General features: G+C 43.2%; 2 protein-coding genes across 7 annotated transcripts; one reads left to right on the forward strand and one right to left on the reverse strand.

Moving 5' to 3' along the window:
• Nucleotides 1–462: 462 nt before the first annotated feature.
• On the reverse strand, nt 463–3939 carry c23h3orf38 (chromosome 23 C3orf38 homolog). 2 transcript variants are annotated; one of them, XM_055878120.1, is made up of 4 exons: nt 3798–3939; nt 2013–2188; nt 1676–1914; nt 463–1527 (listed from the first exon to the last, which is right to left on the reverse strand). In XM_055878120.1, the coding sequence occupies exons 1-4, from the start codon at nt 3937–3939 to the stop codon at nt 1161–1163; spliced, it is 924 nt and encodes a 307-aa protein (XP_055734095.1). In that variant the 3' UTR covers nt 463–1160. The 2 variants fall into 2 exon arrangements, with proteins under 2 accessions (XP_055734095.1, XP_055734096.1); XM_055878121.1 differs by having other exon boundaries at nt 3631–3859.
• zgc:152951 (uncharacterized protein LOC569013 homolog) lies at nt 3862–10573 on the forward strand. Of its 5 annotated transcripts, none has more exons than XM_055878114.1 (12): nt 3862–3944; nt 4862–5101; nt 5298–5421; nt 6394–6510; nt 6667–6819; nt 6929–7108; nt 7609–7682; nt 7772–7969; nt 8055–8192; nt 8352–8441; nt 8538–8681; nt 8764–10573. In XM_055878114.1, the coding sequence occupies exons 2-12, from the start codon at nt 4862–4864 to the stop codon at nt 8908–8910; spliced, it is 1605 nt and encodes a 534-aa protein (XP_055734089.1). In that variant the 5' UTR covers nt 3862–3944; the 3' UTR covers nt 8911–10573. The 5 variants fall into 5 exon arrangements, with proteins under 5 accessions (XP_055734089.1, XP_055734088.1, XP_055734090.1 ...); XM_055878113.1 differs by lacking the exon at nt 3862–3944 and adding an exon at nt 4044–4127; XM_055878115.1 differs by lacking the exon at nt 3862–3944 and adding an exon at nt 4044–4127 and having other exon boundaries at nt 6397–6510.
• Nucleotides 10574–10593: the final 20 nt, after the last annotated feature.

Here is a 10593-nt window from a genome sequence, read left to right on the forward strand (position 1 = left end):
GAGCAGACCATCAGTTGTGGCAGCGTCTTCATTAAGAATTACACAACGCAGAACGAACCACGCTACACAGAGAATGGGAAAAATTCCCCAAATACAGGTGACAAGCTTGTAGCGTCATACCCAAGAAGACTCGAGGCTGTAATCGCTGCCAAAGGTGCTTCAACAAAGTGCTGAGTAAAGGGTCTTATGTAAATGTAATATTTAAGTAGATTTTTAACAAATGTGCAAACACTTCTTAACCTGTTTTGGATTTGTCATTATGGGGTATTGTGTGTAGATTGAGAATTGTATTTTTTTTATATATATATTTTAGAATAAGGCTAACATAACAATGTGGAAAAAGTCAAGGGGTCTAAATACTTTCCGAATGCACTGTAAGTCACATACCTGATCAATATCAATACAGTTAATATAATATCAGCCAAACAAGATGACACAGAGCGAAGCAAACAGTACACAGGCAAAGGTTTAAATTATTTTTAGTACTGGTATGATACATATTTACAATATAATATACTTCAAGTTTTAGCCATATACCGTTACCGATGATAGAGGCATGCTTCTGCTTATAGACTATTCTACATAAGGCACAGATCACAGGTCATTTAAGGGAAAATGTCTCAAATGAGAGAAGAGAAGAATCGTGAAAACCACACATTCCTACACCAACCAAGAACTTTTCCCATTACATGGAGAGTAAACCTAAACATATCCTGGAATATAGTATTAATAGCAAAAACATTTTTCATCTTGATACAGCAGTACATAATAGCTTACTATATAGTATTGAGGAAAACAGACCATGAAATGTATGTTTACCTCATCATGACAATTAAATTACTTGCATAATGTATTGAGTGCACTTTGTCTTTCATTCTCACAGGCATATCTCTAACCACTGCTCCCTTATGGTCTACAGAGCAGACCTCTTCTCTTAGTGACACCAAGTGTGAATTTCAATGATCTGAAGTGTCTCTCACTCTCTCTTCTTCTCTCCTTTATCTGCACTGACCTGAGAACCCAAGATTGGTGAAAACAATATGGTGGATGTGACATTGGCAATTTACTTTCACCTGTCCATGTTTTTCACGAGTGCAGATAAAGGAAAGGAAGCAAGGAGAGGAAGCCCCTTTAGACTATTGGGATGCACCTCAGTTCCCTCATCTGCAGAGCAGCTGTAGTTCAGAGGAGCTGCAGGTCAGTGCAGGCGAGGCCAGCTCCTCTGCTCCTCCCAGGGCATCCTGCCCCCTGATCTTCAGGTTGACAAACTTGATCTTCCAGCTGTTCTGTTCCAGCGGTGAGCGGATGAGGCCAAACACCTGTTCATAGACTCCTAGGCAGACATCATCTCTGTGAATGGTCCCTGCCACAGCCACCAGCACCAGGCCGTGGGGGGAGGACAGGACCTTCAGGCCAGGAGGGTCAAGGTTGGGGCTCAAAAGGAGCCTCTCGTCCCTCGCCAGGGCCAGGAGACGCAGGCTGGTCAGTTCAGAGCCATGGAACTCTTCCATTTGTTGGCCATCAGCACTGAGACAGAGTGAGAGAGAGAGGTCCTATGAATTAATATGGTATTTAATACTGTATGTTCAATACAAAATAAAATGGTAAGTTAGTCAAAATCAATACTTAGTCCCTAAGAGACTAAAAACTATATCATTTGTGTCCAGATTTTTACCTGGAGAAGAGGCGCAGACGGACGTCCTCCCAGAAGTGTTGTGGTCCCCAGTCCTTAGGAGGCTGGCCCAGGGAGGGGTTCTGACTGTTGAGAAGCTGGAAGAACCACTGACAGAACTGTCTGGCCAAGGCCAGGTGGTCAAAACCAGGACTGTACCCTAACTCAGAGGAAACAGAGACACTCTCAGCTGGTCTCAGACTTAGGCTGGTCTCAACTGCTGGGGTTTGATAGTCCAATGCCTACAAACAAGACCACAGACATTAAGTGACAAAAGCATGTTAAAATGTTCTTGCCAAATTCAGCCTCTATGAAAACAGAAACACAAATGTGTCTATACCTTCCCAGTAGACCAAAACTCTAGAGTCCGCTTCACTAGCTGGTGTTTCTCACTGTTGGGGGGCATCACCACCCCCTCCTTTGCCAGGTACTTGAATATAACGTCACGGTGGACCTTTTTTCGTTTTAGCAGCTCCGCCGTATCCTTGGTGTATGAAAGAATGGCCTCAACTGCTTCTGTAACAGACAGAGACGACCCCAAGATTTTACTATGGTATACCATTTACAGATCAAAACTTGCAATGGTTGGCAGCTAGCTAGTTAGCTAGCCCAATAATGGACTAAAGGAGCCTAATGTTACTCCTTATAGTCCAAGGACCGTACATGTTCTGTTTAAAGGCGAATTGGCTGTCTGCCAAATACTCCATCTAAATGTGAATCGATTCTCAATTGAGGTATGGTCCTAGAAACAAAAAGCCCTTTACTATTATATCACAAAATAATTTCACAAATGAAAAATATACACTTACTGTACACTGTTTTAACACAGTTGCAGCCAACAGTGCTGTAACTTGGAAATATTGCCTTGTGGGAACCTTAACAAAGGTGTGTAATAATTGAACCTTTTGTTTTTTGAAAAATATTTCTCGATTATATGAAAGATGTACAATCCTTATGTTTCTAAAACTGTACCACAAGCGATGCGTTTTAACGTTCATAACAAGCATCGGGGCTCTTAACAAAATACCCTGGCCAGAAGACACTATCATCAATAGGCGCTAGAGGTAGTTATGAGTGGGTTAGCTACCCCTTGATCATGACTCTTATTACACACAAGAGTCATTGGATGAAGGCGTCTTCTGTATGGGGGTGTTTTGTTAAGAGTCCCGACTTTCGGTCTGAACATTAACAGCATGGCTTGGGGTATGGTTTTGGATGCATGAAAGGTCCTTATCTTTCATATCTGGGATAAATCATAAGAGGTTACATTGACACACATATTTATAGGGTTTGAATTCCCACACATATGTCCATGTTACAGCGCTTGTTTGCGGAAAAAATACGTTAGACAGTGGTTGGACTAGTTACATGTGCTAATTAGCTATCTGCGTCTCCGAACACCTACCTGTATGTAACCATACGGAAGCCAAAAACATGTTGACACTGAACAATACTGCGGGCTGCGACTGTATTAAAACAATGTACAGTAAGTGTGTATTTTGCATTTGAGACATTTTTTCGAAGTGGGGGGCGGCAGGTAGCCTAGCGGTTTGAGCGTTGGGCCAGTAACCGAAAGGTTGCTGGATCGAATCCCCGAGCTGACAAGGTAAACATCTTTCGTTCTGCCCCTGAGCAAGGCAGCTAACCCACTGTTCCCCGGTAGGCCATCATTGTAAATACGATTTTGTTCTTAACTGGCTTGCCTAGTTAAATAAAGGTTACATTTATTTAAAAAATACAAATTGTGATATGAAAGTAAAGGGATTTAGGATTATACAGCCTAACCGCAATTGACAATCGATTCACGTTTAGATTGAGTATTTGTCTGTTTCTGCATCCAGAGCCAATTCGCATTTAAACAGAACGTGTGGTCATTGGACTAAAATGCAGCAACGTTCGGCTCCTTTAGTCCATTATTATTGGGCTAGCCTAGTTAACATTAGCCGCTAAGTTCTCACCTGTAATGTTTTCCACTGCAATCATTTTGTTGGTGACTGTATCGCTAAGCGAAAGTATGTCGCCCCTTGACATGATAGCCAACATATTTTTACAGCCCTTACGCTCCGTATCGGACAATACAGGCATATTTAAAAGAATAGCGTACAACTTTTAACCCAATAAACACCTGCAACGGCTGTGGTTGTACTTCCGTCATCCACCACTCGAGGGTACCAAAGGGAACGTCCGGGAGGAAACACCGCATCCCTCAAAGGTTCCGCAAGTGTTTGCACGCTGCCTGTAGACAGAAGCAGAAGTGACAGTGCCATCTATAGTGAGTTAACTAATCATTTTCAGCATGTACTAGGTACTCTTTTTTTTTCTTAATAATGCATACTAAGGCATTATTATCACGACAGAAGAACATCATTTATTCCGTGCATCTCTGAGATTTGGCGATAACGGTTGTGGCGTATTGCAAGTAACGTTAGGGTGTCCGACGCTGTCCCAAAACAAGGTAGGCAACGATGATAACTAGCTAGCTAAGGTTACCTAGACTATGCCATGGTGAGTATCATTAACTAGCTATGTCAAGCATCTGCATTTTATATGATAGCTTAATGTTGGCCAGTGGCCAGTTGATAGTACATTACTGTACTACTGGGCTTCGCAATCATTTAGCGATTCAGTAGCTAGCTATATGGGACTTGCTAGTACAGTATGATGACGTTCATTAGCTAAGGGTGTTCCTAGTTAACGGTACGTTAATATCCCTAGTAACCCAAACAACCCCAACCCTTAACGAACCCTATTACCAGAGAGGATGAACCTCTTTGCAGAAGATTGGACAAAGTGGATGTCATCAGTAGCCAAGTTTTTTTTATTTCTCACGATTGCTCTATCTTGTCAGATTTATTAACAGGAAGTTGTAGGCAATGTTTAAACCACAGAGTCCTTAAACAGTGTGTTAAATGTCATCATGGAGGTAAAATATACTTTTTCCAGTATTGATGAACTCTGCAGGTAAGCTTGTTTTGAGGAGGAAGTTGAGTGTACCATGATTTCATCAACCCAATGAACCTATATTGCAAATCACTGTAATTTCCCCACAAGGAACTTGGTACATAATTATTGCTACACCTCTTCAAGGAAGTGTTGTCAAAACACTTAATTTCACCACTTACCACCCAACAATAGCTGCTTACTAAACCTCTGTCTCTTCTCTGTTTATCCTCTCCGGTGGCTGTTTAGATGGGGGAGACTGAGGGCAGGGTGCTGGGCAGGGTGACGGTGTACTCTGTACTGGGCTGTCCCCACTGTGTGCAGGCTAAGACAAGCCTTGGCCGTCTGGGTCTGCCTGTGTGTGATGTAGACATGGGAAAGCACCCAGAGCTCCGGGGGAGTGTGAAGGAGCTGACCGGACGGAGCACAGTTCCTCAGATCTTCTTCAACAGTGTCCACATCGGGGGGAATGATGACCTGCAGGAACTGGTAAGAACACTGTCTCTCAGATGGATGGATATATTGTCTCTTTGACTGCTCTATATTCAGTCATTCAGTTAAGTGAACTTTAGGTACTTTACCAACATTTTTACAAAAGGTGGTTTTGCTATTGTAGTAAGTAGAGGCTTGCTTCTGAATGCCTTGCCTGGCTAAATAAAGGTTAAATAAACACTACTCTCTGAAGCTTCCAGAGGAGTTGGAGCGTCTAGTGCGTTTGGTGAGGGAGGAGCCTGTCTTGTCAGAAGCCCTACCCCTGCCCAAGGAAAACCAATCAGATGGCTCAGACACAGCTGAGGAGGCTGATGGAGGTCAGTGGACACACAAGAAGCCCTGTGCCTGATTAGATTACAGTCGATTTAGAGTTGGGCCCTACTCTATAGAAATGTTTGCACCGTAGAACAGGAATGGGTAGACTGGAATGGCTGCAAAGATACATTCAGTCAAATGTGTTTATTAACCATTTTTAGAAGAAAAAGAAACGCACACCTATTTAGGCGAGGTGCTGGCTAGCGGAGTAGAAAACTTAAAAATAAAGGAGAGCCGGGAGCTCAGATGCAAAAATGTAATTACCAACGTTTTGACGGCCAAGCTGTCTTCATCAGGGTATAATCACAAACACTGCGGGATGACTCGTAGACTTTGATCTGAAGCCATTCTTGTGACTTTGCCATTGTAATTGTTTGTAAACTTGTATAGTCTAAAATGAATCTATGATCGTATGCTATACATTTGTTTTTTGTATGCTGCTCTTTGTATGCCATTTTAATATTTGAGAATTAACCAATGATATTAGGCCACACTTGGCCATGATTACAGACACCTGTGTGTCTTTTGACACTATATAAACGAGTCATCCCGCAGTGTTTGTGATTATACCCTGATGAAGACAGCTTGGCCGTCAAAACGTTGGTAATTACATTTTTGCATCTGAGCTCCTAGAGTGTGCGGCTCTCCTTTATTTTTAAGTTATTAACCATTTTTGCCTATTGCAGTTAAAAGACAGACCTCCTGTGGCGAGACTAATCTAGTCTTCCTCTAGTTATAAACATGAGCTCTGATTCGACAGGGTTATTTGGATATGATACTGATATTACTGGACATGCTACTGTTTGAATACCAGCTGTAATATCAGTGTCATAAGACCTGGGGAAGAAGTGTCTGTCTTGTCAGTGTGGAATGTTGGCGTTTGCTGCATGAGAGACAGGCTGGTTTTGTGGTTTTGTTTCAGCAGCCACAGCTCTCTGTGTGTGTGTGTGTGCGCCCATCTCCTGTCACCACAGCAGACGCAGAGACAATGGATCAGTGTTACCTGATAGCCCCAGACCAGCCAGCACCTGGCCTCTCTGCCCAGCCACAATATGTGTCTCTGAGTTCTAGTCTCCTCTGCTACCACTCAGGTCTATAAAATACATTCATATGGACTACAGTAAGAAATAAATATTGTCAATTGCTCCAACCATTTTCTCTTACACATTCCTATAGTGTTGATGTCTGGTGAGTGGCATCCATTCACACATTAGATGATTGCCAAGCCTTGTGTGCATTCTCTGCAGAGTTTAAGTGTGAGAGGGATGCGTTAGCAGACGTGGTAGAGGAACTCAAGCGGAGCGGTGTGATTGGATTTCAGTGGAGGGGACTGAGCATGTGCAGAAACAGCTTCACAGGAGCACAGCTGGTTGGCTGGCTGCAGAAAGAGAGGGGCATGGGTAAGGAATGAGAATGAGTAAACCGGTATTCCTAAATTCTACATACAAATTCTAATTCTATTGTTCTATTCTATGATTCTAACTGATTCTAATTCTCGGATTCTGGCAGAGATGACTAAGGCATGTGAGACTGGGCAGATGTTACTGGACAGGAAGTACATGGTGGGCGTGGCTGGGGCAGGGAAGGGGGTGGGGTTTGGAGTGAGTGACAGGCTGTACAGGCTGATGGAACGCAACCCTCACTCGGCCCTGAACGCAGGACAGACTGCTGCATGCTCCCCTTTACAGGGTAGGTAGGGAGGACTCTCTTTTCCGAGTCTGGTTCTTCTCAATGTTTCTTCTTGCTAGTGAGCTTTTCCTTGCCACTGTCGCCTCTGCTTGCTCTTTGGGTGGTTTAGGCACTTTCAGATAAATCCCACTGTGTAGGTAGGGGCTTTCCTGCATGGAGCTTCTCTTTCTACTAGTTAAACACACAAGTGTAAGAGGCAATCCACACCTGGTGTGGGCTATTACATTAATTCCATGATACGATTAACTGGGATTGCAGTAGGTGTCCTTAAAAGCAGCTGATCTGTCTGTGTTCGTGCAAACGTGTGTGTGAGTCTCTGTCATTGCATAAGTTTAGTCTTTCTGCATGCCTCTTGTTGTCTTGCATAAGAAGTAACCTTAATCAGAATGTCTTTCCTAGTAAGGACATCTGCTCATTATCTCTTAAAAATAGTTTATTCATTGTATGTGTCTATATTCTCTCTTTTTCTCCCTTTCCCTCTGTCTTTCTTCCTCTCTCAGCTGCTGAGTTGTCTGCCATTCTAAGGGATATGATCCTGAAGTTGTTCTCTGAGTACCTCTCTTCTGATGGAAAGGTAACAGTCACACTGAACTAACTGAACCCTCCACTACAGTAGATATATTATGACATGACAGTTGTACTACAAAATGTGTGTTTCCTTAGTGTGTGGACTACAAGGCCATGTCCCTGAGCCCAGTGTTTGAGCGCTACTGTGAGCTGGCTGTTCAGCTACAAAGAGTGGAGCTGCTGTCGCTGACCAGAGAGGAGAAACTAGCCTTCTTCATCAACACCTACAATGCTCTGGTCATCCACGGAAACGTCCGGATGGGAGCCCCAACCAACATGTGGCAGAGATACAAGGTAAGAGCACCATCTAGGATTGTGGAAAGACAAGTAATAGTCTGTTTAGCAGTGATATTACTTTGTTCCTGTGTGTTGTTTGCAGTTCTTTAACTACGTGAGCTACCTGATTGGAGGAGAGGTGTTCACTCTGCAGGACATAGAGAACGGAGTTCTGAGAGGGAACAGAAAGGGCGTCGCACAGCTTCTGAGGCCCTTCTCTAAGACTGACCCTCGTCTACAGGTACACTACTCCGCTGGACCGGGAAAACTATTCAACTTATTATCATTTTTTTATTCACATCTCTGATTTACTGGTGCAAATGTATGTTTTTATCTGAAATGTGCACAATCTGTGGCAGTGGTTGTAGTGGTGATAGTGGATGTTCTGTTTGTCCACCAGGTGGCTCTCCCAGACGCTGAGCCTCTCATCCATTTTGCTCTGAACTGTGGAGCCATGGGCTGTCCACCCATCAAAACATACACTCCACAGGTAACACACTGGGTTTTTACACTGAAAATAGTACACAGTATTTTCTGAATCTGGAGTTGAGTAAAGTCACATGATTTGTCCTCTCTGACCAATCAGGACATCGATAGTCAGCTGCGCACGGCGGCCGAGTCCTTCCTGGAGAACGATGATGGATGTGTGGTGGATTCTGAGAAGGGGGAGGTCCGTCTCAGCCAAATATTTAAGTGGTACAAGGCAGACTTCGGAGGCACAGATGAGAAGGTATCTCAACACTGACCTTTCACCTTTAACTGAAGAGTACGGTCTCCTGTCCTAACACAGCCTTGCCTGGTCTCTCCTTCAGCTGTTGAACTGGATCCTGGAGCACATGGGGGAGTCTCCCAAGAGGTCCAGCCTGCAGAGTGTCCTCTCCTCTGGGAAGATCAAAGTCAGCTACCTGCCCTATGACTGGAGCACCAACAGCTCTCAGAGGCAGAGTAACAAGCCATAGGAACACACTGTTCTGTCCACAACACAGAGAAACACACAGCTCAGCCTGCAGACATGTCTATCCTCAGTAAAGAGGTCTGAGTGTCTAACCCTTTCTTTCGATCTGCTTCCCTACTCTCCCACAGCATGTGAACCTATAGTTTAACCTGGTTTTACTTCCTCTTCTTACTGGGTCTTCCATATCCAGCCTTGGAAGTGCTAATGCTGCATTTTAGCACGCACCTACTTATTATAAATTTGTTTTATCATTGATTATAAATATATTTATTGATACTGTATATGTTAGGAAGGCTTGATTAATTCCATGCATGTTTATGATCCAATTCAACACTTAAAGGACACATTTGTACTTTTTCTAACAAAATAAAAAGTTAACTATTTATTTTTAAAAAAGGATCTAAAACTGTTTAGTAAAACTTTTATCCCAAATGGTTTGTTCATCTCCTGTTTTATGCACACCACATTGTGCTGGTCTCTGTATAGCCAGGTACCAGTAAATTGTTCACCAGAAAGAGCTTTGTACTGTGTAGCACACTGAGTCTGTTCTAGCCCATCTGTTTTTAGAACTCTCCCACGGTATGACAACGGAGGGATATGTCTCCCTCTTTACCCAACAATCACTGGTGTGTTTATCTCAGGTCAGCTGCCCCATGATGCAATGGTAGGACTTCTTGTATGAGCAAAATCTGGAAAACCGTTGTCATATCACTAACATGTAATATCTGTATCATTCATATACCTGCAGTATACTGCTATTTCTGTCAAATCCTGATGTATTAACCATTTGCTCTGTCTCCCACTCCGATGTTTGTCTTTGTTTGTTGGGTTTCTGTGAGAGACTTGCTGTACCTCTAGTGAAGCAGATTCTCCAGTGAGAGGAATAACTCTCCTGCTCTGAAGGCAAAGCCGACCTTAGATACTGTTTAGAAGTATTACTATTTTTACTGTCTCGTTCACTCACTGAAATGCATGTTACAATGACTGGAATGCGTTAGTTTGTTTGATGCATGTACTACTGTATGCTTGGGATGCTGAATCCTCTCATCCTGAAGCCTGTAGTTAGAATATATGACCCTGTTCTCTAGCCAGTGCCTTCTAACCCTGCATGAGAGAGAGAGTACCTCAGACCCTGGCCACATCTATAGCTAGTACTCCTATAACAACTACTCCTAACCCCTACTGCCAACAACAGGCACCAGTACTCCATACTAACAGTTATAAGTACTACACTGGTAGACATGTTGCTGGGAAATTCCAGTTGGGCAGTGTTCTTTACTCCTGGTCCTGGATAGCCACAGTATGTGCAAGCTTTTTTTGTTCCAGCCCTGCACTAACATACCTGTTTCAGACCTTGATTAGCTCCAGGACCAGTAATGAAGAACACTGCTTTAGTAAGGTTTCATGCATCTGCAACAGTAAGAGCTTGTACTCTGAATGATACCCTAAAGGTTGGAGAGCTCAGTCTGCTCTGACGACCACTGTACTTCCCTAAACTTACCTCATCTCTTTGTATTTGTCAGGGGGAAAAAAATGTGATGCAAACCTGTAGAGAACAACACTGTCGTGGCTTTTGCCTGGATCTAACTATGACCTAACTCTGAAGCAATATTTTTTATGATGGAAATGATGCAATTTGTCATCTGAAATAAATATCTTATAGTTCACTGGTTGTGCTCTCCCTTCT

Source organism: Salvelinus fontinalis, chromosome 23, assembly GCF_029448725.1.
Source record: "Salvelinus fontinalis isolate EN_2023a chromosome 23, ASM2944872v1, whole genome shotgun sequence".
NCBI lineage: Eukaryota > Metazoa > Chordata > Actinopteri > Salmoniformes > Salmonidae > Salvelinus > Salvelinus fontinalis.